The sequence below is a fragment of the Aotus nancymaae genome, unplaced genomic scaffold (assembly GCF_030222135.1).
Source record: "Aotus nancymaae isolate 86718 unplaced genomic scaffold, 86718_ANA_hifiasm-v0.15.2.pri h1tg000046l, whole genome shotgun sequence".
NCBI lineage: Eukaryota > Metazoa > Chordata > Mammalia > Primates > Aotidae > Aotus > Aotus nancymaae.
Genome location: NW_026988460.1, coordinates 7,313,986 through 7,341,557, shown reverse-complemented (window position 1 = coordinate 7,341,557; position 27,572 = coordinate 7,313,986). Strand labels below are relative to the sequence as shown.

The following is a 27,572-nucleotide window of genomic DNA, read 5'->3' as shown; positions in this document are numbered from 1 at the left end:
TTTCCAAATACTACATTCTAAAATATCCTGAACTGCTTACAATGAAGTTGTAGAAAACTTTGAAGGCTCTCTAGGACTCTGTTTTGAAAGATGCTACTGTATGGCAATAGTTTAACCCATAGAATTTCTAAGTAGACAGTGAAAACCAAGCCTCTCTCTGGGTTATGGGCCCGGCTAGCTTTCCATCATGTGTAGTCTCCGAGTCGGTGGATGTCTTGGTAAAACGCCACCCATAATGCATACATCTGCCCATTTCTTAAGTGGTTCCCATGTGTTGTAGCCTCATTTTTCCTCCCAGAAATTCTTTCAGTGACATTCTGTCAGCCAAGAAGGGAACTGGTCTCACTAAATAAGCTCAGTAAATTCTTGCTGAGTGAGTGAATGACTGAAAGATGGACAGATGGGTTGTCAGTGAAATTTACCTCCCAAATGGAAAGCTTTGTGTTAGTTCTCAGGACCAACTGTGGAAAAGACAGCTACAAGTACCTCCTAGGAAGAGTAGCAGCAATGTTACTGAGCCTAAATTGAACCAAGAAGGAATGGTTCCATGCCCTCAGCATAACTGTCTTGCCTTGGGAGACCCTATGCTAAAGGACCTCTTTAAGGTCCCTTAGTGTCATGTCATATTTGCAGCAGTGATGTTTGCCTTGAGACTAACTGATTGGAGTTTCACCATAATTGCACCTAAGTCCCAGGGGACCAGCCAGAGCCTTAGGTGAATAATTTAAGCATTTAATTTATAATAAAGATAAAGTTTGCAATCAGCATTTCCTGTTCCAAAACATTCCATTTACTTGGTTTTAAAGCTGCATAAACTGTTTTAAAGGCAATCTGCTCAATTGGGCGAGTTAATGATACTGAATTTGACCGGGCCAAACGTCACCGGGTGAGCATCCCGTCTATAATCACAGCCATCATCGCCGCTGTTTTGTGTAATGTAGATGCAATGCTAATCCCGAGAATAAAAGTTGTCATTCTCGGTTGGCTGACGGCACGCACCGGAGTCATCACCTCGCTAAGTCTCTCAGTGATGTGATTCCAAGATGACAGTGTAATAAGTGTTATGTGCACAAGGTAATTCAAAACAAATTTGGCTGCAAAAATGGATCGTCTAGGATAGTAAACTCCCGCCTTGTCTCATCGTCTTTTAAGAGAATGTAATGATCCCTAAAATACCTTGTCAAGAAGCTCGTGTGGCAGGGGTCAAGTCCTGTAAAATTTATCTAGCACCCCCCTCTTCCCCAAGACTCCTAACTTGAGGGCTGAACATTTTCTTGTGCATACTGATACCCCAGGAAGAGGAAGACAAAAGATAAGCAGGGACCTTCTGGGAAGTCAAGAAGCCTTTCGGCATACAAATGTCTCTTAAGAACACCTCACTAGGCTGGGTTTTGCTTCTTTGATTTATAGATTGTTTCCTCCTAGGAAAATGTGTCTCTTCTGCTATAGAATCCCCACAAGCACTGGAGTCTTAGTGAAATCTTTATTATTGGCAAGTTAGGCATTACAAGTAAATTATCTCAATTTTATATTACCCTAAGAAGTATGACACTATATTTATTTTGCCAATGAGGAAACAAACTCAGAGAGAACAGTTAAATTGCCCAAAGCCCACAGCCAGGAATCCTACCCTGGCTTCATCCCACAATTACCGTCCCTGCACACTCCACCTCTGAGCTGTAAGAAAGGAGGAGGTTGACCAGGAGCAGTGGCTCACACCTGTAATCCCAGCACTTTGGGAGGCCGAGGCAGGTGGATCATGAGGTCAGGAGTTCAAGGCCAGTCTGGCCAACACAGCGAAATTCTGTCTCTACTAAAAACACACAAAAAAAGCTGGCTGTGGTGGTGTGTACCTGTAATCCCAGCTACTTGGGAAGCTGAGGCAGGAGAATAGTGTGAACCTGGGAGGCGGAGGTTGTAGTGAGCAGAGATCGCGCCATTGCACTCCAGCCTGGGAGACAGTGCAAGACTCCATATCAAAAAAAAAAAAAAAAAGAGGAAGTCACCTGGCTTGTGGAGCGTATTATTTGAATTGCATTTGATTGAAAACTGCGTGACATTGGGCTACTGAAATTGTTTTCTTGGGCACAGTTGGCAGAAGTGCTTTTCTGTGGAACCCAGCCGTAGGCAGGGGGGACGTTCTTGCGTGGGATGAAAGGGCGGTTCTCAAGTCACCACAGTGCCCCAGGCCTCCCTTTGGTGTTGCTACTGCTCTTCCCTCTGTAACCTGGGCAGTATGGATGTTGTTGCATCAATGTCATTTTACAGTACCCAAACCTGGACAGATTCAGAACAGCTTTCCTGCTTTTTGTAATTGAGTGCATCTCAACACAAAGGAATACTTTGCAGCCAAGAATCCTTTTAGCTTTAGACTGATCCAAGTGGGTCCTTCATGTATCATTTTTTTGGTACCATTTAAACATCCAGTCAATGGTTCTAGCATTTGGTTTATACAATCTATCCAAGTAAAGCAATAGTTTCCATCACCTTGCTATAAAAATGAGCTAAGTTGTACTCTTAATCGAAGAAGGATTTTCATTAATTCTTTTGCCGAGGTAGGAGAATGTCTCTAGGAATGAATGAGAAAACATTGGTGCCTAATTTTACAATACATCTGTGTGATATTTACACCTGTTAGGATGTTTCGGACTGTAGGTAAAATGGCCTAAAGTATAAGGAATGTATTATTGAATATGACAAGAAGTTTGGGGATAAGAGGTTCTAAGCTTGGTTAATTCACTTACTCAGTGATATTATTAGGACCACAATTCTCTCATTTTTCTGCTCTGTCATCCTCAGTGTGTTAACCTGGCCTCTGAGACCAGTTCCCCACATGGTCCCAAGATGCTGCCACAAGTCCAAGAAAACATGCAGATGACTCTCCTGGAGGCAGAAAAGGGCCCTCTCCTACCTCATGTCCTACTTTAAGGATGAACAAAACCTCAGAGCTCCCTAGCAGCTCTCCCATCCCAGCCAGCCAGCCAGAATTATACTGTATACCCATGCCTAAATCCATCATGAGGCAAAAGGACCAAGACCACCATGGTAGGCGGGAGCCCATCAAAACCCACACCTCAAATCTCCCCCAGAGGGAAAGATACAGGATCTGGTAGAAAGGAGTCAAAGAGTTCTTTTAGCAGAGAGGAAGCACTGGGGTGACGGTGGGTACGTGCTGCCCAGCCAGCTGACATTGTCTGCTGTAGTGTTTGTAAGACTTAATTACGTGACCCTAAAAAATGTAGACCCATAGGTTCCTTTCTAGACATAACTAGAAGATTCCTGGATTCCAATTCACCATCCTCTCCTCACTTAGCTTAGTGTTCCTCTTAACAAGAACAGGAAGTTAAAAACAAAAAGGATACCATAGTAAGAAAATCCCATTTTTATTCCCTTTTGGCAAAAGGCCTAGTATTTATATATAAATACCGGAAGAACAAATTTGACACATCTTGTAGCACCCACTTGAAAATTTACTTTGGGTATAACTAACATTGGTGCAGGCCATCCCCAGGGAATAAATACCAAGGGCAGAAGACCAGTGTGACTGATTGGCATTGACCACACCCACATCTCCAAAGGGTGCTATACGTTGCATTAGTGTATTCTCAGGAACAAATTTACGGTAGCATTGTAAATTCCTGCATTATTTGATTCTTGATGTCACACATTTAATGAAAGATATGCCTCAAACTGTTCAGCCCGGCATGAATTCCAAAGTACCTACCCCAAGTGGCTTTTCATCCTCATCTACACCCCAGTCCCTCCCATCCCAAGCCCTCAGCATTCTAGGGTCTAAGCAGGGAAGCGCTCACCAAGGGCAGTTGGTGCAGAAAGCTAGAAAGAATTCTTTCTTGTCCTTTTATTCTTTTCTCAAAAGGAGAAACATGGCAACAGTTGGAGTGTTAAACCCTGCTTTCCGAGTCCCCCAGGATGGGGAATTGAAAAGCTTGGTGGTTCAGACAGTTCCTTATTTACTAGCGCATTCGAGTCACTTTGTGACTCAGAGTTCTTGTTCTGCCGGACTCCCTCATCATGTAAATAAATTACTTAAGTGGATTGAATCCAAATCATTAATAACCTCCACTGACACGATTCATTTGGGCTTCATTACAAGGAAAGAATTCAACATCTATTCCTCAATCCAACAGTTGTTTACAACGCACTTCAACCTAAGAGTTGTTGTCCCTACAGGGCCAGAGTGAAAAGGTTTAGAGGGGAAAAAAGAGAAAAACAGCTTTAAATCAATACTTATGTTCTGCCTGGACAGCGAGAAACTGAAGTGCTCTGAGGACAGACCTAATTGTCAGCCAACTTTGAAGTCCAAGATACTAAGGGAGGAGATGGGAAAAGGCTGTGGTTTGGTGTTCATTTTGACACTTAAAAATACATGCTAAAAACATGCACACTGCACGAACAGAACATTAATCTAAGAGATTTAAACTCAGGAATTTCTATGTGTAGTGATTTGAATGGGTCATTGTTCTCCAGAGAAGCTGAGCAACTTCTGCAGCCATGTGTCCTGTGTAATATGATTTTTATACCATCATTTTACATTTGCTTTTTAAAAGCCAACCAACCACTTGGGGAATACTGTAATATTAAAATATTGTGGAGCCTGATACATTTTATGCAGTCCAGACATAAGATGTTACCAGACTTTCTGCATATAACTACTTGAACATAGTTCCTTTGTTCTATGGGGAAGGGAAAACAGAGGATAAAGTAAAGCATTGAACTCGCATCTTACTTGGAATGACTTCAATTTTTAGAATTAAGACTGATTTCTATTTCATTTTATCTAAGCTGTTCTAAAGATAGCTGGGTTGAGTGAGTTTTGATTGTACCATTGGGGAGAATCCTGGACACAGTAGCCAACGTTCTGACCCACCATGAACTAGTACGGTCCTCTCATGAGATTTATTTGATGCTGTAAAGAGGGAGATGATCTTACTTTCAGTACCGCCAACTTTACAGGACTATATGAGAGAACTGTTGAGAGGTATCTTCATTTAAGCCATGCAGCAGACAGCAGTCACTCAGTAAGTGCAGGCTTTGAGGATGCAGCAATAGCTAAGCACTGTACACAGTGGGAAACAAAACAGCAATTAAGCCAGTGGTCACTTCCCCCAAACATTAGCCATTTGAGTTCCTTCTCCGTAATACTTGCCGTATGCCCCTATGGCCTGAACTGTCATTTACTTAATATTTTCAATGGACTTTTTAAAGAAGAGCAAAAGGAGGATTAATTTTAAAAGGAAACTTCGTGTTACTTCTGTGAAGGGAAGACTAGTATCATCTGACACAAACTGGAAAAATACACGCTATTAAAACATAACAATGTAATGAATTTTTAGTTAGCTATTATTGCCTGATAAAGGCTCAAAGCCTGAGGCTGACCTTTTCTTTCACAGGCAAAATTAACACGTGATGAAATTGTGTTAAAGACATTCCAGGGGAAAGCCAAGCTGTGAGATTTATTATTTCATGCCAGATCTGAATACCTCCAAACTCACTCTCTCTCCACCAGGCATTCTTCGGGAGACCTAAACAGAGAGAACTAACGTTCTCTGACACCACCACATGCTTCCTTCTTTTAGCTGCTTACACATGAAAGCAGCCAATCCATGTATCCATCCTTCCATTTTCTGCTTCATTCTAACCTCATCTCACCCTAAATATTTTTTCACAGGTCAACGGCAAAGACTTATCCAGAGCAACTCATGACCAGGCTGTGGAAGCTTTCAAGACAGCCAAGGAGCCCATAGTGGTGCAGGTGTTGAGAAGAACGCCGAGGACCAAAATGTTCACACCTCCATCAGAGTCGCAGCTGGTAGACACAGGAACCCAAACCGACATCACCTTTGAACACATCATGGCCCTTACTAAGATGTCCTCTCCCAGTCCGCCCGTGCTGGATCCCTATCTCTTACCAGAGGAGTAAGTAACATAATCTTGAACCCCTAATGCATTAAGTAAGAAGTATTTTGAAGTTGGTTCTTTTCCCTTCCATGTGGCGAAAAAATTAATGCAGCCTATAATTTTCCTCCAAGTTGCCCGTGTTTAACTTTGTTTATAGAGGCAATAAATCGAATCCTGCTCAAAACCGCTCTGACATATTAATTACTTTATTATAAGCCTGGAGCAGACTTATTCAAATTATATCCTAAGAACAAAATTACTTACAAATGTTGTAAAAGTTGTTTCAGAATAAAATTTAATCACCCCAAATGGTAATTTGAAGATCCTGTAGTTACTACTAGAGGGAATGCTGATTGTTCTTTTAAATAGACAACAAAGTAAGTTGTGTGTATCAAGAGAGCCCTGGAGGTGGTGGCTTCTGCTTTCTTGGGTCTCATTTCAAGCCTGGATCCATGTAATAAGCCCGCACATGCCTCATCTAAGTACTGCATCAACCAATTAAATAACAGCTGCAACTCGGCACGCCACATGGATTTCTTTACACACACCTCTTCTCTCACCTTATTTCTGCCAGCGACAAAGAGTCGTTCAGAGCCTTCAAGTCAGACAAACTGGATGCTTACACCGATTTCTAGCTGTGGAACTTGGGTAACTTACTTTGTTTGGTGGGGTTGTATTTTTCCTTTATTAAAATGGAGATACTATCAGTCTCTCATAATCGTTGAAGGATTGAATGAAACAATACGTGGGAAGTTCTCACGGGGCATATGGTAAGCACTCAGTAAATGGTAGCAGCGATCACTGTTAATTTAGTGGCTGGTGTAAAATATTCAGGAAAAAATGAACAGCAAGATACTTTCTGTGATGGACTGCTGGCCTCCAAGGCGTCCAGTCTGACATAACGTTTAACATAGCTTTTCGTGTGTGACTTTGCACATCTGAGGACACAACCTCTCCAGCTGATGTTAGGGTCACCCCTGTGTTTTTCCACATCAGCTCCATCTCAGATCAGATCACTGACTTGATCATTATTTACTTCAAAGGGCATTTTCACCTCTTACAAGAAAATCCACTGGGTAATACCTGTTAGATTCCCATTAGTAACTTAGTAGCTAGAGTGAGCACATGGTTCCTGTGGTTTTTGTCAAGTTCTGAATGAAGGCTTGCCTTTCATTCCATGGTTTTAGTGGTAGTTATCATTGGAACCCAGGGATAATTCCCTGAACATGACAAAGTAGGTTTGGTGGCAGCTGGTAGTGTAAAGACAGAGGGCAGGGCATCCATCTCACATTCACTCACAGTGTGCATATGTGCAAAGAACTATTATCTCCTTTATTTCTCATGACTGTCCCTTTATACAGACGAGGAACTGCAAACTCACCAGGTTTCACTGAGCTGGTGGAAAGGCTGGTCAAGTGGACCCTGACTCCCAGCTCTGAACTACAATATCGTATAGTGGCCCATTGGATCCTCTAGAACAAATGGCTGATTCACTGAGTATGATTATCCAAACCATTTATCTGACATTATAGACCAAACTGCCTCACATTATTGATGAGGCCTTTAAAGCTACTTCTGATTCTTAAATGTTGGCCTGTCAGAGTGACAGGCCTTTTAGAAGCCAAACCTGTAATTTCCTCTTAAGTCTAGTTAACATGACATGACTTATCCCCTGGGGGTGACTTGAGAAATGTCAGAAGAGTCCAGAGGTCAGGCCTCTTCAGGTTCTGGCTGCAAGGTCAGACAACAGCAAGAGCGTGCGTCGGGACTGAATGGGGAATGTTAAGTTGATGCTTGAAAGCCCAGACCTTCCAACAGTATCCTCCATACTAAAAGCCCTTTAAGTGCATGTAGTGTATTTGCCTGATGAGTCCAGAAAATTGAAAGCTAGCTCTTGTTTGAATGGCCACTCATGTCTGATCTGTTGTTTCAAAACCTAAGTGCTTGGGAGGGAAGACCAGAGCCTATTGATTGCTGTGCTGACCTTTGAGAATGTGAAGGTTTGGGTCCCCCGCCAACAATCAGAGGCTGAAGCTTTGCATCTGGCACTGTGGACCATTAAGCTCCCTTCAAAGCTGCTGATGAAGCATATTATGATTCCCACTGCCTTTGCTCCTTGAGGTTCCATTAATGACGTTTCCAAAGACGTCGTGAGTTCTGTGAATTATGTTTTGCGTATGTTGTCCTAGGGAAACAAAAGCTTCCAGTCTCCTATCAGAATGAGTGTGTGTGTACACATTATATGTAAACATATACACACATATGCACTTATGCCTACATGTTTGTATGTACATTTCAATCACGTAAATGCATGCTGCATTGTGATATCAAACATGTTTATTATTGCGGGTAACATTCAAAAAGACATTGCCCTAAGTAACAGCAGAACAGTTTCAGTCTCAGCCTTTTGAACTGATCTCAGAGGCCAGCACATATCTTAGACTGTTGCCTGAGCTCGACTCTAGTTCTCTACAAGGACAAAATCTAACAATGAAGCAATAAGCAGTAAAATATGATCCTGTCTCCTGCTTAAAGATGGAGTTAGAAATTAGTCACATTGAATCACATAACTGGCAGGCTCCAGGATGGGCTCTGCAAACAACAAAGCGCATCAGGCTAGCACCTTGCATCTCAAGTCCTTCCGGAGGAAATGGACTTAAAGGCAAATGGTAAAATTAGGATGATGGAGGTCCTGACTGTGCTGAGAGCCCCATCCAGAGGAAAGTGAGTCGTGAAAGGCCCCACACCCCGGGAATTGCTACTGTGCCACTGGCCTGACAGTGGGGGTAAGGGAAACAGATACTGACACTGGAAGCAGGGCTGTAAAGATGTTGCATCTCTTTTCAGGCATCCCTCAGCCCATGAATACTACGATCCAAATGACTACATTGGAGACATCCATCAGGAGATGGACAGGGAGGAGCTGGAGCTGGAGGTAGGAAGAACGTCCTTGTCTCATTTTAGGAGTCATTATTAAGAACACAGAATGCCTAATAAGTTCTCTATAAGCATAAATTAGTTTACGGATGCCGATGGAAAATAACAAAAGCAGAACCACTTTTACTGATGCCCTTTGAAAGGCCCAACTAAGGTTTTCTTCCCTCCTTGGAAACAGAGCTTAATAATCAAGTCCCAAAAGCAGAAATGTAAGTTTTGTTTTTATTTGAATCACTTAAAAGATAGGACAGTAAATCCTGTTGTCAACCTTTGAATCCACATAATCCATACATTCTTATATTCTTGTAACTAACGTAAGTCTCCTCACCTTCCTCCCTTTTATGTCATCAACACTCTATACTCAAAGGCATGGCTCAAGAGTAGGTAGGTAAATTACTTAAGTGAATGCAAGCCCCCTCCCCCTGCCAAAAAACGGATCTGTCTACTGCTTCATTTGCTTCAAGTTTGCTAACACTGATATAGAAGAAATTAAACAAATCCATAACTCTTCTTAAGTGTTATTTAAGGCCAGGCAGGAGAAAAGATTCAAGATGCTACATAGTGTCAAATCTCTGTTAAGGTTTAAAATATTTAGAGGACACCAGGTTACCGACAGAGTTCCACTTCTTATTTTCCTTTTAATAAGGGTGATAGAAAATACAGAAAACACTAACTTGCACAGTGCATTTATATTTTGGGGAAAACACTTGTATATTTCAATGGGTTTTCAAAAATTATATATAAGAGCATATTTGAAAGCCGATTTTATGGAATAAGGTAAAAAGACACCTGTTGTTGACAGGTAAGCCCTTGGGCACCATCAAAAGGTTACCCAGGAAAAATCGAACATTTTATCCAATTTCATGGCCAACTGTTGTGTAATCTGTGCTATCCTGCCAATACTTCTGAAGTTGAATTGTTTAGTGGCAGTAGATTCGGTTCAAGGACAGAAGCAGTCCAATAGTAGAAAAGAACTGTGTTCCTCAACTGAAAGTTACCAAGAGTTCTCATTCCAAAACAGAAATTAAAAATCAGTAAATGTGTACAAATGACGACTTAACTGACAGTACACCATCGCCAGATACAGTCAAATCAAAGGGCTTGTCGCCAGTGGCATGACTAACTCAATGCAAGTTTTAAAAATTTAAAATTTTCCCTAAATGCACCTGGTTTAAACAGGAACGGCCACTATTCTAACTATAAGAACCTTACTGTTTCTGCTTGCTGTCAGCCACTTACCAAAGCACTTGCCATTTAATGATTGTTACAGGAAATGTAGCCTTGTCATTTTCAAAAATCAGGATTCTGCCTCTCACTTAGTGTCCTATCACCCCAACTTCAGGGCTGTTTGGTGAAGCAGCCATGACTCCTTCAGGACACGTGTTCCTTAATTTGTTAATGTATGTTCCTTCCAAAGGGGGTTCATGATCAAATACATTTGGGAAATGCTAGATTGAAGAAAACTAAACAGATTTCTTGGAGGACTTCTGAGAATCTTGACTATCTAATTCGCATTGGTAAATCCCCTGGAGGAGTGGGCAGACTTTCCCCTACCTCTCTGGCCAAGTACCTGTTTATATTTCCCCAGTCTACAGTTCTCTGGAACACTGTTGGAGAAACACTGCTCTCCAAACAGAAGGGCTATTTAATAATCTTTATGGGATGACACTGCTTTTTGATGATGTAATTGTGGCTAAGTAGAGTTCCTTTAAAAAGCTGTCAAGTGTCTCAGAAGCTAGAGTTGTGAGGTCGTAGAGACTTTGCAGTCTTTGATATTTAGTTAAACTTGACTTTATAGCAGTGGATTCTTTAGCTCTTTTTCTAGTTTCTAACACCTTTGAGAATCTGACAACTTACAGTCCCTCTCTGGAAAAATGCTCCTGTCTATGAGAGCTTGCACATGGTTTCAGGAGAGTCACTGAACCCCCACAGTATCTGCCCAATTTGGGCCATTCTGCCTTACAGTTTTTTGTTGTATCTGAATATCACCAGAACTCTTATGTGCTTTCTATTTCCCTTTAACTCGACTCAACTTATTTAAACTACGGTAATTTTATTTTAAAGGAAACGCTATACCACTGCCTCAAGCAGAAAGTCAGCATCCATTGCCTTAAATAGAAAATCCCATACAATTAAATACAGTGGACACAAGCCAGTGTTATTAAATCCTGGTGCTCAATACGGGTGCCTGCTGAGGGTTGGGAGCCTGGGGCCACTGCATCCTGCCTTTTCTCTAAGGAGATTAGCTAGTATAAAGAAGTGTTAGGGCTAGCCCAATCTGAGTCTTTCTCCCCTGAGTATGAAGCATCTGAGAGCATCCTGCCTTTGGCAGGAGGGAGCCATTCAGAAACTATTCCCTAGAACCCTATTGTTCAAAGTGTGGTAGGAGGACCAGCAGCTCAGCTGGTCAAAGTAGAGTTCTCACCTGGGAGATGTGAGAACTGCAGAACCTTGGCACCCCAGACCTTCAGAATCAGAATCTGCACTTTAACAAGGTCCCTAGGTACCCTGGTGCCCATTAAAGCCAGAGGACCCCTGACCTACAGGCCACAGGCCCAGGTAAAGAAGTCCAAGCTATCATTTCCTCTTGTTTTCATGAGTCACACCAGCGAGGCTTTGGGTGGTGCCTTTCATTGACTGCAGTGTAGAGATGTGCCCCCAAATCACGAATATGGTCCACACTGTCCATGTAAAGTTATCAGGGCCTAGGAATGACTGAGCCCCTCGTAGACATGTGACACTGTGTTCCTAAGACTGCTTCTCTCTTTTCCTGAATAAAAGCAGAGACAAAGAACCCAGGTATTTAGAAAGCTAGTCTAGTATTAATATTTTAAGCTAGATCTTGGATGCATCAGACTTTATATTCATGCTTATTTTCAATTCTGTTCATTTTACTGAATATCTCTTACATTAAATATAATGTTTGGTCCTAGAAATGCAAAATCAGGAAGTCGCCACTCTGCCTGCCCTTAAGGAGCTCACAAGCCATTAGGACCGTTAGACATTAGCTTTTCATTTCTTCTTAAACAACCAGAATAGAGGCATTCTCCATCTCTAGCCCCTTTCAACGGTTAGCATGGAGTACTGTGAGTCGGACATCTTGCTTTAACATTTATTTGGTCTTTTGTCCACAGCAACTTAGAGGTCACCAGGTCATTTCTGTTACCTAAGCACCTTCTCTTAAAGCGAACCTGGCAGTTTTGGACAGATGTCATTCTCAGTTCCGTGGTTGTGATGGCTGAGGCCACCTAGGCTAGGAACATATCAGCTGCGGCCTACTGCAGCCACTTACCAGAAAGGTCTCTCCTCTAGAGAATAGTAGCTGTGCCTCCAGCATTACTCTTTTTCAGAGGTGTCCTCTGGTCAGTCAGTTGGAGAAGGTTAACTAATAAACCCTACATGCTGAGAAGTGAGTTTTCTAAAGTCGCCCCAGTTTTCACGTGCCTGTCATCCCTGCTTCTACACGAGATTTCTTAGAATAGTTACAGTCTGTCTTCTAGATTCCATCCTGTTGTGTTCTAACTGCTGGGTTCAATTTTAGAAAAAGCAGGCTGTTATTAAAGTAAAGGGGCCAATCTCAACAGACCACTCATCATCTAAATTGAAATGGACTAAAGTCAGCACCTTCCAAATAACAACTCATTCCATGGATATTATATATGAGGAAAATATGTATGAGTGTGTTGGGATATTGAAACAAATGCACAGAGAAAAACAGATGTTCTGGCCAGATGCAGTGGTTCACGCCTATAATCCCAGCACTTTGGGAGGCTGAGGCAGGCAGAACACAAGGTCAGGAGTTCGAAACCAGCCTGACCAACATGACAAAACCTCATATCTACTAAAAATGCACAAATTAGCTGGGTGTGGTAGCACATGCCTATAATCCCAGCTACTTGGGAGATTGAGGAAGGAGAATTGCTTGACCCCGAGAGGCAAAGGTTGCACTGAGCCAAGATCATGCCACTGTACTCCAGCCTGGCTGACAGAATAAGACTCCATCTCAAAAAAAAAAAAAAAAAAGGAAAAAGTAAAAACAGATGTTCTCTCTTTTAAAGTACACAAAATGATCATATTTAGGTAAGTGTCAAATCCCTGTTATTATGAGACTGCTTAAAGGGATTACACCCAAGTGTACCCCAGGGTTGAGCAGACAAATAATTACCCATAAATTTTCAGGCACTGAACACCTGCTCTAGATCTTCCTGTAGGCAAATGAGAAAGAAAATACATGCCCAAAGAAGGCTTTTTCTTTTGTCTTTTGTTTTAATTTCCCAGGCGATTCATCAGTAGCATCCTATGTAGGCTGTGAAACTGCTGCTCCATGAGATCTGGGCTCTTTTCTAACTCATTTACTATGTATTTCTTTTGCCTAGACCATGTCTGGCATAGAGTAGGTACCCAGGAAATCCTTGTTACCCTATCTCAAACATAAGGTCCTCAAGAGAAAATGCAGTCTTTAGAGATATTTCTATATCCCACATAGCACCATGACTAGATACAGAAACTGTTGGCTGGGCGTGGTGGCTCAGGCTTGTAATCCCAGCACTTTGGGAGGCCAAGGTGGGTGGATCACAAGGTCAGGGGTTCAAGACCAGCCTGGCCAACATGGTAAAACCCCATCTCTACTAAAAATACACAAAAAAATTACCTGGGTGTGGGACGGGCACCTGTAATCCCAGCTACTGGGGAGGCTGAGGCAGGAGAATTGCTTGAACTCAGGAGATGGAGGTTGCAGTGAGCCAAGATTGACATTTTTGCATGGGATTTTGTGTATTTTTGCTGCACTCCAGCCTGGGCAACAGAGCTAGACTCCGTCTCAAAAAAAAAAAGAAAAAGAAACTGTTGAGATAACTTAAATGTGCACAGCAACCTGGACCAAAAAGTTGAAGAGTTATGCTTCAGTGGCCAGTCTTCCTGGGGTGGACAAACTATTGAAATTGGTCTTTGAGATCTCATTTGATTAAAGTAGCTTGTGCTGAAACAGAGTTTGAGTCAACAAGGTAGAATGGCCCCCTTAATACTCTTTTGGAGTATCGTTTCAATTTCATCTGAAATGTTAGGCTTAGCGTTCGTTTTTATCAACAGTCCATCTAGACCAGTAGGCAACAAGATACCAGTAACAGGGCTAGCTGTAATCCAGATAATGCTACTACATTATTCATACCAGTTTGATTAATAGTCTGCTTTGAAATCTTATCTCCATCACAGATATCTATTGATAACCTCTATGCTTTCAGCAATATGCTCAATTGTGTAAGACTAGATCAGAGTTACAAAGAAATGTTGAGAATTTACAAACCACCCAATAAGTTTGAGGAATTTTACTTTCCACTGAGCCCAAAAATACTGTGTCTTGTTTTAAAACTACAGAATGGCTGAGTTTTGTGGAAGTTCAATGACTTGCTCAAGGCAACCTCATTCATTAAAGACAGAGCCAAATTGGTTTTTCATTTGGATCATCCTGCCTTAGACTCTCAAGCTTATTCATTCAATTTCATTGAGCACCTACTGTGCACAGCATTACAGGTCTAGACACTGCTTTCATTGCACAATTCATTATTCAGCTACTATTCCCTTACAGTAATCTTCTTTATAAGAAAACAAGGTAAACCATAAATCCATACAGATCCAGAGACAATACCAGCTCTTACTTACACTATTGTTTTTCAAGAGCTTCTGAAAACCTATTATGGATCACTCTGTGCTTAACTGTCAGCAACCAGATTATTCTCTGTGATGTTGAACCATCCCTTAGAAATTAAATGACCGAGGCTAAGTTGTATCCTGTGCCTTCTAAATGAAGCTTTTTTGGCTTTTGTTTAGAGTTCTTAAGAAGGGCCAGATAAGGCAAGGAAATATTATAGCCCACACCATCCTATCTCACATCGATGTCAAGTAAATACCTAGAATAAGCTCCAGAATACGCTTTGCTTTGTTATTATTGGAAATGTGCTTCACCAGCATTTGTTCTTCCAATATCACTCATCCTGTGATAACACAGACCACTTCTAAGATAGAAAACTGCTCCCAGAGTGCTACCCTTGAAGTAGAACACTGCCATTCTTTTATCTGTTTTAAAGATGAAACTGAGAACATGGCTGTCTCCATGATGGTTTGTCCTGAGAGGATTTGTGATGGGAGTCAAAGGCCAAACACAGTGTTGGGCTTTACACCATTCTGCTATTTTGAAGGAGTATGTGTTCTAAAAGGAACACTAACTGGAACAGAACTACTAATGGGACCCTCTTCTCTCCCATGCAAAAATGTCAAACAGCATTCATGGAGAATAGATTAGTAATTTACTAAACATACGTGAAGTTAGCGGCAGCATATAAAAAAGTAAAGTATATACGGAAGGAAGCGTAAATGGTTCTTGATTCAGATGAAAATATCTTAAAGCAGTAAGTGTTTTTAGTACCTTCTGTTCTAGCCTGAAACTTTGTTCTAAGAAAGTTTTCTCTCTGACTAAAAAAAGTCATAGATTCGTTGGAGGAATTGACAGATTCAGAAAGAAAACAGAAAAAGTAATCATGATTAGCCACATGAGCTAATGTCAACAACTCTATAGTATGATAGTCCTCCAGATCTCCGTCAATCAAAATACTGACAAAAGATAGAACAGAAATGCGTTTCAGGTTAGGTTTTATCAAAATTATATTCTAAAGCCTCGTGATACCAGACCACCTACATGTTTGGTAGTACACCAAATAAATCTAGTCGTTTTCTACATAACAGAGCTTCACTATCACATTCTTTAGGGGCCTTTTTCCTACTTGAATTCTCCTCGTACCTTATGCTTCTCAAATGGAACACTCAGATCTAGAAATTACAGAGTTGTGATTGTCAGATTGTGCTGAAAAGCCACAAGGACCAGGTTGGCTGGTTTATTTACTTTTCTGTCTGTCTCTGACCAATACATGTTCCTACGGTGTGTGACTGTGTAACTCGCCCCATCTGCGGGGCACGTTCACCAACACCTGAACTGGTCTATACCTTGTACAGTGAGACAAGTCTGTTAATCATGCCCCTGGTTATGGTGACAATATTCAGCTGCTATAGAGGTTTCTGAACACTTCCCTCAACTTCTGTGTTCACCTCGTCATGACCAGGAAGCATGTTTTGAGTAGCAGCCGCAGAATAAAGTCCAGTCGAACTATAATATCTTTGGGACTTCCTTGAGAGATAATCACCTTGGCGGCCAGCCATTCAGAAAAAGCTGCAACTTGAATTATCAACATTTCTCATCTTTCTCATTTTTCTTCCTACAATCTTCCCACTGCTCTCTCTGCTTGGGTTGCACGTGGACCTGTTCCAGCAAGATGTGGCTCCTGCAGGGATAGCACAGGGCTAAGTGGCAGCATATGAACTGCATCTGTGCAGTTGGACCTAAACAGTCATGATATTTCGTTGATTCACACTAACCTCGAGGAAACGTCAAAACTGAAAAAGTGGTCCCTCTTCTGCATACTCAAATGAAGCACTGAGAGAGAGAGGGGGTTGTGTATGAAACATAAGAGGATGATGTATGACTAGTGTATTTGTGGTATGCAAATTGGTTATTCATAAGTATTTAGGCTTGCTCTCATAAACCCGTGCTTAGTGTATATCTCAAAAATGAAGAAATTTCCACCTAACTTCATTATCAGAAATTAATGGGGTTTCATTTAATGAGAATTTACCATATTGCTAGAGCTATAATTAGGAAGCTATTAAATTACATATCAGTGTTCAGAAAATAATCTTATTAAGAGGGTCACTGAAATATACCCACTCTGCCACAAACAACTTCTTGTGACTTCAGGCAGGTAACCATACCTGCGTGTAATGATTATACCACCAGTGTCTGTGGACTTTCTGCAGGCCAGTCAATGTGCTAAGAGCTCTGTGTGCCTCATTGGTGACTCTGGGAGGCAAGGTGACAGGTGCTAGTGAGGATGCAGAGCCTTAGATATAAGAAGCAGCTCATGATCAAGCTGCTAGAAAGAGGGAGAGTTGGGATCTGAACATCTGTGTTCATAGTTCCAACTCTTCCCCACCACATTATACCCCATATATCACCAAGAGAGACTAGTGAAAGTCATTAAGGTCATGGCAGTCATCACTTAAAACCTTTTCATGGGTTCCCATGATGCTGAAATAAAATCTTAGTTGCTCATGCTGGTCTATGGGCCCTGCCTGGTCTAGGTGTGCCACCTGGCCACCCTCAGCCCACTTCTCTCTTCTTGCACACAGGGCTCTGGCCGTGCTGGCCCAGGGCCTTTGCACCTGCAGTTCCTCCACATGGGAAGTGTTCATGGTGCCAGGCACCCTGCCTTTCATATGAGGGAGAGTTCAAGAAGTATCTGCCATATAACTGCTTTGAGCTTCTCCACATAGATAGCTGCATCCTCCCTCCCCTCCAAGAAGACCCTCAAGAGTGGCCACTTGGAAATAGTCCCCAGATAAAAGTGGCGTGAAGACCCCGTATCAGAGCCCCTCCATTCTCGTGCTTGATAGCAGATAACACTAAAAACTAGACCAAAGGATCTGCCAGAAAACTTACCACGTGGCCCTTCAAATAGGCCTGCAGCTTAGTGCTACAAAAACTTGCACAAGTCATTGGCAAAGTGGGTGAGGAGTGACTTAGCCTGGTTACACTGAGAGCCCCAGGATGTCCAACAATTTCCAAAGTTCTGACTTCATTCTGAAGCACAGACCAATTGGCAGATAGAATGGCATGTGTCCCGCATTTGGGCTCACTTTGCTTTTATCTTATTTAATTAGCAGTAATAGCGGCTGAAACTAATTTCTCAACTGTAAATATCACAGCTGTTGTGGAGAACATTAATTGCACACTATTACGTTACCCTCCTTTCTTGGATCTATTTATGTGTAATCTGTTTGCAAGTTCTATGACTGAATATTAAGGGAACGCAATGTGAAATAATCTAACCAAACACATTGGAAACATTTGTACTGAAATGGCTGGGTGGTTTGGGGTATGGAAATACTCTTGTCTGTGGCAGACATTGAAAAAGTGCTTTTGAAAAGCGCTGCCCCAGAAGTCTTGATGCTGAGTGAAATATGGGTAATTTTTCTTTGGGGGATCGATGAAATAACTATTTTCAAAATGACTTTATATTGACTGAAAGGTCAGAAATGCCCTAGGCATTGATCCTGTGTCCATAATCACTTTTTGTTTAGTAAGTTAAGCGGCCGTACACAGCTGAATGCAAAGAAATCCAGTTCATCATTTAAAGAAAATATTTTCAAAGCATTTGACATCCCCTCACTCGCATTGCCTGCTGGAGTCTCACTGGGAATGCTTTTCTTTGCCTAGGAAGTGGACCTCTACAGAATGAACAGCCAGGACAAGCTGGGCCTCACTGTGTGCTACCGGACGGACGACGAAGACGACATTGGGATTTATATCAGTGAGGTACAAAGGCTGATTTTGTTCTTGTAACTATCATATCAACACCAAAGGGTTTTTTTTTCTTTGTTCACCAACTCTAACCCACCTCATCAAGAACTCTTTGAAAAGACACAAATAAATTATTCTGTCCCCTTCATCACACTCCATGGCATTGCATCTTTCCATGGAGGTTAAGTCCTAATGTCAGTAGTTACGGCAAAATCACCCTTGAGAAGCCTGCAAATCAGCCATAAAATGGAGCCATTTACATGATTTTGCGTGTTTAGCCCCAAGGGAACGGCAGATTCACATTTCCCAACTCATGTTCATGGAGTGGAATGGTGGATAGAATCACTTACACTTTTTAAAGTCTCTCTCTCTCTCATTTTTTTTCTCCTGGTGAAGTATATATAGTTGAGTTCAGTTAAGTTAAATGTGATTTTTATGTACATATCAAACTACATAGATGCACACTGTTTCGATCTTCCTTGAGAAGATAATACAAAGCAACTGATTTTAGTATGGAAACTTTACAGTGCACACCCATCCTTGCAAGCACAGAAACCCGATTTTGTCAGGAAATAATATCTGTCACTACAGAATGAACTACTAGACTTAGTAATTATCTTTTTGATTGTATGTCATCTACCAAGCTTAAGTTAGCCCAGGCTTTCTGCATCTGGGGGCATCCCTCCCCTTATCAGTCCCCCTTGTCTCAATTATATTTTTAAAGTTATTTTCCAAATTTTAATACAAGTATTTGGTATAAAATAAGGTATGGTTGCTAGTTAACATAATGAAAGGTTATCATTGATTTGATTTTAATAACCATGCATACAACAAAGGTCAGCTGTGCCCCCTCAGCCCCCTCAGATTGGCAGAACCTGCACCCTCTGCTGTGTAACAGGGTTGCTATGCAGGGATCCAAGAACTGGCCCTAGAAAGGGCTTAGAAGCAGATCAGCTCATATTTGCCTCTCCTTACAAGACACTAAGTCTAGTTTATTTCTGTGTAAAACACAAACACAGGGATGAGCATGACTGTGTGTTAGAGATGGCTTTGGAAAGTGCTGTTGCTTATTTTCATGCATGTCTGGGTTTGTGCTGAGATGGTCCATGTGTGTTTCAGATTGACCCTAACAGCATTGCAGCCAAGGATGGGCGCATCCGAGAAGGAGACCGCATTATCCAGGTAAGTCCACCTCCAAACAGTGGCCTCATAATGTGCCTGTCACTGAAGAACAAACTGGTTCTAATGATAGGTCTAAGGTTGAAAATGCAGGAGAGGTTAAAGAACAGGGATCACAAACGCAGATGTGTAGTGAGGCCAGACAAGTTAAACTAATTGTGAGGCTAACTCTGAGTCCTAAGACGCAACAGGGAGTGGTAAGGACTGAGACAAACTAGATGGGGCACATTCTCTCAAAAGACGGCCTTGCAGAATTTGAGCCAGTTCACCTCATTTTCTTTCATTCTGTTTGGATCAAAACAAATATCAGTGAGCCAAAATCAGACCAACAGTTTACAACTTGTGAACTAAAATAATTCTCATTTTAGATTTCTCTGAAAGATTAACTTTGGACCAAGTGTTTCAGGGTCTCGTCCATAAAATGGGAACATTTTTGGCAAATTTAGCAGAATCGATTGAAAAGTCTTATAAATTTTCTGACTCAACATCTAATACTGGAAATGCTTCTAAGGGTAATTACTTGACCTCAAGCCCTGTTGTTCCTTCTAGTCCAAATGAGACCATTCATATCTCTTTTTGGCTACAACCTTCTTTAGTCTCACAGAATTGAGATTCTTGGCTTCACCATCTCCGCAAGTCTTAGCTTTCTACCTCTTCTGATCTGTATCCTCTCATTCCTAATTCACTGTGTTTTTCTCATTTCATATCTCACTATGAGTCATTTTGATTTCCTTCTCCCACTGCCTACTCTGGGTTTCTCTCGCCTTCTGCCAGAACCTGTGCTGCTCAGGATCACTTACCCTAGGAAAGTGACCCAAACCTTCACACCTGAAGGGTCAGGGTCCTCAGGGTCCTCAGCATTGCTGCCTTCTTGTTGTTGCTGGAGTTTTCCATTAACCTTTATTACTGAGAATGGAAGTCCTCAAAGATACTCCAAGGAATACCCTGGGTTCCAGACACAATCCTCCCTGCCTCCACTGTGTCACAGCAAGCCCATTTCCCCTTGGTAATTGAGGGCAATCACTCCAACCAACCGAGTCACCCCTTTTACTGCTTGTTGGCTCACTGGTGTAAGGAGGCATGTGGAAGGCTCCACTTCCAATTCAGTGAAACCATTGCTGTGTCCCCTGGAGGCAGTATCCCACCAGGACTAAGACCTCCAAACCAGCAAAGCTCAAAGTCACCAGGCCATGCAAGTGGGTTATCAAGTGTGATAGTGAGAGTGTCATACCCACTTGACCCTCTGCCTGGCCTAAAGAAATTAAAGTGTCAAACCGGGGGCACAAAATGCCATGTATAATTCCATTCCCTTTTCTTAACCTGTTTCCATAATGTTCACATCATACACATTGGCGCTTTTTCTTCTATATTATCCAAAAATGTCGACATACACTCCTGCCTGAATATGATGTCTAATTGCTTCCATGTTCCCTCCACACAACATTATTTTTTCTCAGTGCTGTCTTCTGGAGGTCCAGCCCCTTCTGTTCACACTCCCCCCATCACAGTCACCTCATGAACTACATTCATGGAGACTCCCTCATAGACCATTGGTCTGAGCAAGACCTTTCCTTCCCAAAATCAGTATTCTTTTCCAGCTACAGGGAAGGTTTATGTTCCAGCTGTGAGTGGGTGACAAATGCAGGTCTGAAATAAAGTAGAATGATTTTACACCATCTAATCATGCTATTTATCCCCCCATTCCCTTTATTTATTTATTTTTTAAGATTAATGGAATAGAGGTGCAGAACCGTGAAGAGGCTGTGGCTCTTCTAACCAGTGAAGAAAACAAAAACTTTTCATTGCTGATTGCAAGACCTGAACTCCAGGTAAATTGGCTTCCTAAAAGATGAAACTGGGTCTGTATTTCTAAAATCAAAAGCTCAGGTTCCCAGGCCTGCCAAACAGCACCTGAGTATTGGCTGTGAACTTGAAGGTGCTTTGTACCCTGGAAAGGTAATCAAACTTACTGTGACTTAGAATCCACTTTATGATTTAGCTATTTAAGGTTGGTTAGATACCCACCCTGGCATCTATACTGCAGGCCCACCAAGTTCGTTAATGCAGGGATCATAGGGAGGGGAAAAGAAACAGAATGAAATGGAAAACACAGCAGGAATCATGACCGTCAAGACATTTGACTTCCCAAGGGCTGACACATGTTCCAGCCTTGATCTGTGTGGGTTCCATTTACAATAGCAGAGTATGGGGAATTAAAACTTTCTCCTTCAAAAACAAACAAAACATTGAATGATAAATAATAATGAAAACTGATATGACCACTGAGTAAGTGCTAGGCCCTCCACGGAGCACTTTACACACAGGAGAGCCTTCCCAGGATATGAAGTTTCCAGAGGTTCAAAAGTTACCCAGAAAGGCCCAGAGGAGGGTGATGGAGCAGGGAGGGGTTCAGGCCCAAGTAATCTGATTCAGAAACCACTGTTGTAATAACTCCTTCCACAGAAGGAATCATGAACTCTCCCAGGTAGCACTCTTGATCCACTTAGAATGGCTCCATCAACACATCTAGGGCAGTCCTAGTAGATCTCTTTAGGTAGAGGTATAAGTCGATTTTCATGCTGCTGATAAAGACATACTCAAGACTGGGTAATTTATAAAGAAAAAGAGGTTTAATGGACTCACAGTTCCACATGGCAGGGGAGGCCTCAAAATCATGGTGTAAGGCGGAAGGCATGTCTTATATGGCAGCAGGGAAGAGAGATTGAGAGCCACGCAAAAGGGGTTGCCCCTTACAAAACTATCGGATCTCATGAGACTTAATCACTACCATGAGAACAGTATGGGGAAACTGCCCCCATTATTCAATTTTCTTCCATGAGGTCCCTCAGATAAGGGAATTATGGGAGCTACAATTCAAGGTGAGATTTGGGTGGGGACACAGCCAAACCATATGAGTATGGAACCCAATTGAAAAAGTCACCTAGGGACAGCAGCAAACAAGGCATCTGATTCTCCACAGATGGGAGCCTCATGAGCTCAAAGGGAACTTCAGCAACGATCTCACACATAATCACTGACTTTTTCTTAAAGGGCCAGATAGTAAATGTTTGACTTGGGGGACCATACCATCTCTGCATCTCTGCCATGACTGCCAGACTCTGCCACTCTAGTGCAAAAGCAGCCATAGACAGTATGTCAATGAATGGGCATGGTTGTGTTTTGATTAAACTTTCTTTTTTTTAACAACAATAGCAGGCTGGATTCAGCCCATGAGCCATAGGGTGCCAACTTCTTAATAATTCACTCCTTTTTGGGCAAGGCAGATAAAGGCCTTTTAAAAGTGATATCCAGCCAGGCTCTGTGGCTCACGCCTGTAATCCCAGCACTTTGGGAGGCCCAAGACGGCAGATCACTTGAGGTCAGAAGTTTGAGGCCAGCCTGGACAACATGGTAAAACCCCATCTCTACTAAAAATACAAAAATTAGCTGGGCATGATGGTGCATGCCTGTAATCCCAGCTACTCGGGAGGCTGAGGCAGGAGAATCACTTGAACCCAGGAGGCAGAGGTTGCAATGAGCCGAGGTCAGGCCACTGTACTCCAGCCTGGGAGACAAAGCGAGACTCTGTCTCAAAAAAAAAAAAAAAGGGCTATCCTTGCCCAAGCCAAACAGCTAGTTACTGTATCAGAAAGAACTCTTTCCACACTAAAAATAGTTTCTCTCTGGGACCTGTTAAACTCCTGTCTGGTCCAGCAAGCAGGGGCAACAGCTAGATCTACCTGAGCCTTCTACACAGTTGTCTTACTGCACTGAAAGTAGCTGAGATGGATGAAAGAGTTTCACCCTGCAAAATAAAATCATGGATATTAAAGACTTCCTCAGATGTAGTGTAGGGTTGGGGGTCTCTTTAATATGAGGGTGGGGTAGTTTCCTAACTTATGGCAAATCACTGGGCAGATTGCATTTTGATGACTCTTGGAGGAAGCTCTAAAAATACTTTTCCCCAAGTAATGTCATTTTTTAAAAAACATAAATGAACATGAATATGAAGGAAACGTCTAAGGCATGTGTTGGCTGCTCTTGCCTGCAGCTGGATGAGGGCTGGATGGACGATGACAGGAATGACTTTCTGGATGACCTGCACATGGACATGCTGGAGGAGCAGCACCACCAAGCCATGCAGTTCACAGCTAGTGTGCTTCAGCAGGTAACACCCACGCACCAGTCCCTGACACTCTGCCTTGCTGAGCTGGAGGAAAATATGCTTCCTCCATCCCCTTTATGGTGCTAAAGACCATCAGAAGCCCACCCACCTGGAAGACAGCAAGAAAACAGCCTTAAATACTTTTCTCTTTGAGCACCAGACCAGTGAAATGCAAGCTGGTACTGTCCCTAGCCAAGCTTTGCCAAGCTTTTAAATGTAAGCAACATTGCTGAAGCAAAGCTGACCTTCTGATAATTTGTTTGGAAAACATATGTGTCGACATTACCGTAGATTGGAAAAAGCCATGTTTTCCACAGTAAAGCAGTCCCCTCTGTTTAACCTGAGCTGCTTGGAGCTCTATAGCTCCCTACTATGCTACTACATTGTGAGAGTCTTAATGAGCCTTTTATTGAGTCTGTACGAGCTAAACAGGGCTCTTTATACATCCTTCTATCTGTGTACTGATTCATTTATCAGAATCATCCATTGAGATAAAGTGCCTATTATCCTCATTTTACAGATGAGAAAACTGAGGACAAGAACAAGAATAAGTGACTTTCCCGGATAGATATGGGTAGGTGGGGCTAAGGCCCACACCTTTGACCTGGTCCTACTATCAGATGCTGCCCCTCGGCCTTAGAAATGTACAGCTCGCCCTATCCAGAAACACTGCAGGGGAAGGTGAAACACAGGTACCTGCTGCGCTGGCCTCCCTCACTGTGACCCTTTGTTCTTGTTTTATGCAGAAGAAGCACGAGGAAGACGGTGGGACCACAGATACAGCCACCATCTTGTCCAACCAGCATGAGAAGGACAGCGGTGTGGGGCGGACCGACGAGAGCACCCGCAATGACGAGAGTTCGGAGCAGGAGAACAATGGCGACGACGCCACCGCATCCTCCAACCCGCTGGCGGGGCAGAGGAAGCTTACCTGCAGCCAGGACACCTTGGGCAGCGGCGACCTGCCCTTCAGCAATGAGTCCTTCATCTCGGCCGACTGCACGGACGCTGACTACCTGGGGATCCCAGTAGATGAGTGCGAGCGCTTCCGCGAGCTCCTGGAGCTCAAGTGCCAGGTGAAGAGTGCCACCCCCTACGGCCTGTACTACCCTAGCAGCCCCCTGGACCCCGGCAAGAGCGACCCCGAGAACGTGGACAAGGAGCTGGAGCTGCTGAACGAGGAGCTGCGCAGCATCGAGCTGGAGTGCCTGAGCATCGTGCGCGCCCACAAGATGCAGCAGCTCAAGGAGCAGTACCGCGAGTCCTGGATGCTGCACAACAGCGGCTTCCGCAACTACAACACTAGCATTGACGTGCGCAGGCACGAGCTCTCGGACATCACCGAGCTCCCAGAGAAATCCGACAAGGACAGCTCGAGCGCCTACAACACGGGCGAGAGCTGCCGCAGCACCCCACTCACCCTGGAGACCTCCCCCGACAACTCCTTGAGGAGAGCAGCAGAGGGCATCAGCTGCCCGGGCAGCGAAGGGGCCGTGGGGACCACGGAAGCCTACGGGCCAGCCCCAAAGAATCTGCTTTCCATCACGGAAGATCCCGAAGTGGGCACCCTTGGCTATAGCCCGTCCCTGAAGGAGCTGGACCCCAGCCAGCCCCTGGAGAGCAAAGAGCGGAGAGCCAGCGACCGGAGCCCGAGCCCCACGCCCAGTCAGAAGCTGGGCAGCGCCTACCTGCGCTCCTACCACCACTCCCCGTACAAGCACGCGCACATCCCGGCGCACGCCCAGCACTACCAGAGCTATATGCAGCTGATCCAGCAGAAGTCGGCCGTGGAGTACGCGCAGAGCCAGATGAGCCTGGTGAGCATGTGCAAGGACCTGAGCTCCCCTACCCCGTCGGAGCCACGCATGGAGTGGAAGGTGAAGATCCGCAGCGACGGGACACGCTACATCACCAAGAGGCCCGTGCGGGATCGCCTGCTGCGGGAGCGCGCCCTGAAGATCCGCGAGGAGCGCAGCGGCATGACCACCGACGACGACGCGGTGAGCGAGATGAAGATGGGGCGCTACTGGAGCAAGGAGGAGAGGAAGCAGCACCTGGTGAAGGCCAAGGAGCAGCGGCGGCGGCGCGAGTTCATGATGCAGAGCAGGTTGGATTGTCTCAAGGAGCAGCAAGCAGCCGACGACAGGAAGGAGATGAACATCCTCGAACTGAGCCACAAAAAGATGATGAAGAAGAGGAATAAAAAGATCTTCGATAACTGGATGACGATCCAAGAACTCCTAACCCATGGCACAAAATCCCCAGACGGCACTAGAGTATACAATTCCTTCCTATCGGTGACTACTGTATAATTTTCATTTCTGCATTATGTACATAAAAGAGACCACTACCACTAGGGTAGAAATTCCTGCCTCGTTCAATGCGGCAAGTTTTTGTATATAAGATAAATACGGTCTTCATGTTTATAGTCCAAATTTGCAAACCCTACAACTCTGGGTGTCATAGGTCTATTTTAAGGGGCGAGAGAGAAAAAAAAACACCCTTACTATCTTGGAAGGCAATATTAACAAACAAACAGAGCTTTTTTCAAATAGCAATTGTACTTTTCTACCTGTACCCTTTTACATAAAGTGTTTAAATTTCAGAAAGATCTTTTATTAAGCATACTTTCACAGAATAATTTGTTTAAACTATATTCATATTAAAAAAGTTAAACACGCTTTTTTTCCTGCCTAAAACACAAGTACAACTGCCAGTATGTATTTTTAATGGAACCCTATTTTATAATGTTACGTTACTGAATATGTTTCATATGCGTGACCGTTAAGATATTATTTAGGTGAAGGTTTCAACTCAAAACTACCCAACCTGGTGGTTAACGATTTAGTACACATAACCAAACCCACAGCGTTTAGAGTTGGGATATACATTTAAACATTTTCCTGGTTAAGGTTCCCAAGAGAGTGTAAAGGTTTTAACAGAAAGCAAAATATCATGCAGCTTTATGGAAGTTTAAAGCATGTTTGCAAATATTGCAGCCCATCGAAAGAATTGCATGTACAGGAAAGTTGTGGATGGAGATGGTTTGTGGAATTTTAAGTGCTCATTGTAGTAAACTTTTGCTTTGTAGATTTGAAGGTACAGACTTATACAAGCAAGTTCACAAAATCATGATTAGTTACAAACATTAAGTAAAATGAAGTTAAAATAAATTATTATTTTCTATTTGATATGTTTTTATGTGATTCCTCATTTTGCAGTGGTGCCTATAAAATAAAAGCCTTTTGCAGTGTTTGCTTCTTTTTCCTTGGTTATATTACATGCCACCTTGGAAGGATTTAAGGATTTTAGACCATCTGCTGCCTTCACATTCAGCCTCAGACCTAATGATGGATGTAAAGCCAAGGTCTAGGAGTGAAGAATACAGGGTCAAATTGACCACACAACCCTGCATTCTGACTGCCTGTCTTACAGAAAGTTTCAACCTGGCCCAATATCCTATGAACAAGAATAGCTATGAGCAAGTTTATCAATCAGGGTCATGTTTACAATGAAATCTCTTTGGTTTATTGCAACCATTACTGCCTATCAGTAATAACTAACAACTCCGGGTGGGTAGGTCCAGCTTTCCATTTCTAAGATGCATCTGCAAATCAGGCAATATTTTCATAGAATAACAGGTCACCAACGTGGGTGGGTTTCAAATCTGGTAGCTGACTACTACAACCACCGGGATCCTAAATAATGAATTATTTGTTACAAATCGTTTCCTGATTGTAATGTTGACACCGATTTCAGCTGTGATGTTGAAAAACAGTAAGATAAAGATAGGATTAGGAAGGGTGTCATTTTTATTTCCCATGATGCCATACATCTGGTTTACTCACTGATCCAAATGGAATTTTGATTGAAATGACCAGGTGTTTTAGGCATTTCAGACATCTATTCCTCCCACAGACCCTGTTGGAACCACAATCCCTCCTTTGGGGCCAGAATCTTAAGACT

General features: G+C 42.9%; 1 protein-coding gene across 4 annotated transcripts in view; it reads left to right on the top strand.

The window, feature by feature from the left end:
- Window positions 1-26,859, top strand: part of PDZRN3 (PDZ domain containing ring finger 3) — a 250,708-nt gene extending 223,849 nt beyond the window's left edge. For all 4 annotated transcript variants that reach the window (XM_012474234.3, XM_012474245.2, XM_012474251.2 and 1 more), the window contains 7 exons: window positions 5,690-5,937; window positions 8,767-8,854; window positions 18,179-18,277; window positions 19,382-19,444; window positions 21,169-21,270; window positions 23,493-23,609; window positions 24,353-26,859. In XM_012474234.3, coding sequence (XP_012329657.1) covers window positions 5,690-5,937; window positions 8,767-8,854; window positions 18,179-18,277; window positions 19,382-19,444; window positions 21,169-21,270; window positions 23,493-23,609; window positions 24,353-25,918 — 2,283 coding nt within the window. In that variant the 3' untranslated portion in view covers window positions 25,919-26,859. The remainder of the gene's footprint in view (window positions 1-5,689; window positions 5,938-8,766; window positions 8,855-18,178; window positions 18,278-19,381; window positions 19,445-21,168; window positions 21,271-23,492; window positions 23,610-24,352) is intronic.
- The last annotated feature ends 713 nt before the right edge of the window (window positions 26,860-27,572 follow it).